Source organism: Vigna umbellata, chromosome 10 (genome assembly GCF_029865625.1).
Source record: "Vigna umbellata cultivar VRB3 chromosome 10, Vumbellata_1.0, whole genome shotgun sequence".
Lineage (NCBI taxonomy): Eukaryota > Viridiplantae > Streptophyta > Magnoliopsida > Fabales > Fabaceae > Vigna > Vigna umbellata.
The window spans coordinates 24,674,480-24,676,765 of record NC_142174.1 but is presented as its reverse complement, the minus strand read 5'-3'; the positions used below and the strand labels follow the sequence as shown (position 1 = coordinate 24,676,765).

The 2,286-nt window shown below is 37.9% G+C and overlaps 1 protein-coding gene across 1 annotated transcript; it reads right to left on the bottom strand.

Annotated features, from left to right (window-relative positions):
- Positions 1–817: 817 nt before the first annotated feature.
- On the bottom strand, positions 818–2,080 carry LOC148192219 (uncharacterized). Its single transcript, XM_088100328.1, has 2 exons — positions 1,265–2,080; positions 818–1,165 (listed from the first exon to the last, which is right to left on the bottom strand). Exons 1-2 carry the CDS (start codon positions 2,078–2,080, stop codon positions 818–820), a joined length of 1,164 nt encoding a protein of 387 aa, XP_087956454.1.
- Positions 2,081–2,286: the final 206 nt, after the last annotated feature.

Below are 2,286 nucleotides of genomic sequence, written 5' to 3'. Positions count from 1 at the left end.
TGAATGGGTTGATGAAGGAGATTTCGAAATGGAAGGAAGCTTACAAAGGAAGAGTGAAGAAGTTGAAGTGTGTATTGAAAATGTGGTGTTGGATCTAAGGAAGAAGAAGGACAAGTTGAAGAAGAAATTAGAGGAAGAGAGAAAAAATTTCAAAATTATGTTGGTATTTTTTGTATTGTCATGGGCATTAACAGCCATGTTTTGTATTCTGTTTGTGTTGAAGGTAAATTGTAATTAGATAGGTTGTGTTGTGGATGTACAAGCAAGTTTTAAATTGAATAAAATGTGGAAGTTCAGTTGAATTGTGCCCTGATGGTTGTGTTATGTGCATTTGTGTTATATAGTTTGCAAATATTAGCAGCTTTGACTACCAATTCTGCAACTTATAAGAAAAAGTGCTAAAAATTTGGGGGTTTAAATGTGAATTTTGCAGAAACGAGTTTGGAATGTTAATGTGATGATTTTAGCAACTTTGTTTTACCAAATTTGACATGTAGTAACTGCCAGCAGAGGCTAAAAGCTTCGAGATGAAAAAATCACTGTATGAGTTGCTCTTTAGCACCAAAAGTGGTGGTTTAGAATGGGAAATGCGCAGAGGGACTAAAACCACAAACTGCCACAGCAGCTTAACCAGTTACAGCATAAGTAAAACCAAAGTAAAGTGGTCCATATTGATTAATAAACAAGTCGTTCAAATAGTGGTCCCAACATACTTTAAAGGGTTACAGTCACTACAAGACAAAAAAGTGGTCCACTACAGGCACTACTTTAAATACAACTTCCTTGAGACCCTACAACCACTACAAATTGTTTGAAATTACATCCTTGAATTACAACTTCCTTGAGACCCTACAATTTGTGCAGCCAATCTTGAGGATGCTCTTCTTGCCCCTTGACGCATAGTTGCAGATCCTCCACCTTGTGATGTAGAAGCAGCCCCAACCCCTGCATCTCTGGCTGATCTCCTTCCAACTTGTGGTGCAGATGCAGATGCCCCCTTTCCAGCAATTGATGCAGCCCTTCCAGCTTGTGATGCAGATGCAGATGCCCCCCTTCTAGCTTCTGATGCAGATGCAAATGCAGCCCTTCCACCTTCTGATGCAGATGCAGATGCAGCCCTTCTTGATGCAGATCCAGGTGTTGATGTAGAAGCCCCCCTTTTGTCCTATGAAAGGAGTAAGATAGTTAGATAGTTAGATAGTTAGATAGTTAGATAACAAAAGTAATAAATCAACTTGTAAATAACATTACCAAGAAGATTTACCTTGCTTTTCTGGCTCTTTTTACATGTCCTTACATTGTGTCCATATGCATTGCAAGTGCTACATCTCATAGCAGTATTGGTCTTTGACAATTTTCCATGGCTGACATATTCATCAGCTTCTCGTCTTCTTAATTTTTTTGGCCTCCCAGGAGGTGTTTTGTAAATGGGAGGTAGTAGTTTTGGAGAGTCAGATGTAGGCCAAAGTTGTTGTCCATTGATAGGACTTATAATTGGTGCATAACAAGTTCTATAGGCATCTTTCTTATAGTAAGGATGAACATAATTTTCTGGGTTTTCTGATTTGTAATGAATGGCAGCAACCGCATGTCTACATGGTATTCCTACCAAATCCCACAAGTAACAAGTACATGTGTGATTACTTAAATCAACAACAAATTTGTCCATGGTAAAGCCATGAGTTACTTCAAACTGTGAACCCCCTGCCCATACCGGAAGCCAATTCCCACTCTTTTCAACCTCCATATCCAATCTTTTCCTCGGTTTAGGCATAACATCACCAGGATATGAGTCAACTTTTTCTCTAAGACTTGCAAACCTACTCATTATGTATGATCTAATCCATTCCATCATTGAAATTATTGGTTTGTCCCTTGCCATTAAAATAGTACTATTAAATGATTCTGACAAGTTATTGATCAACACATCACACCTAGGATAAGCACTAAAAGCATGCTTACACCAACTTTTAGTTGGTATACCCATTAACCAATTAAAGGCATCAACATTCAGATTTTTTAACTCACCCATTTTTTTCTCCCATTCCTTATAGTATGTTGCCTTCGCAGCCCCCATCATGAGGTCTCTAATGAGCAAACCTCCCCCAAATTTTTTCTTGTAATTGTTGTATAAATGGCGTAAACACAGCCTGTGTTCCACTCCATTCAAGATATCATCAAAAACTGACATTAATCCCTGCAACCATAATACACCAATAAGTATTACATAATCAAAATAAATTTCTAACTAAACTACATATTTTAATGTACCTTTTGCTGATCCGA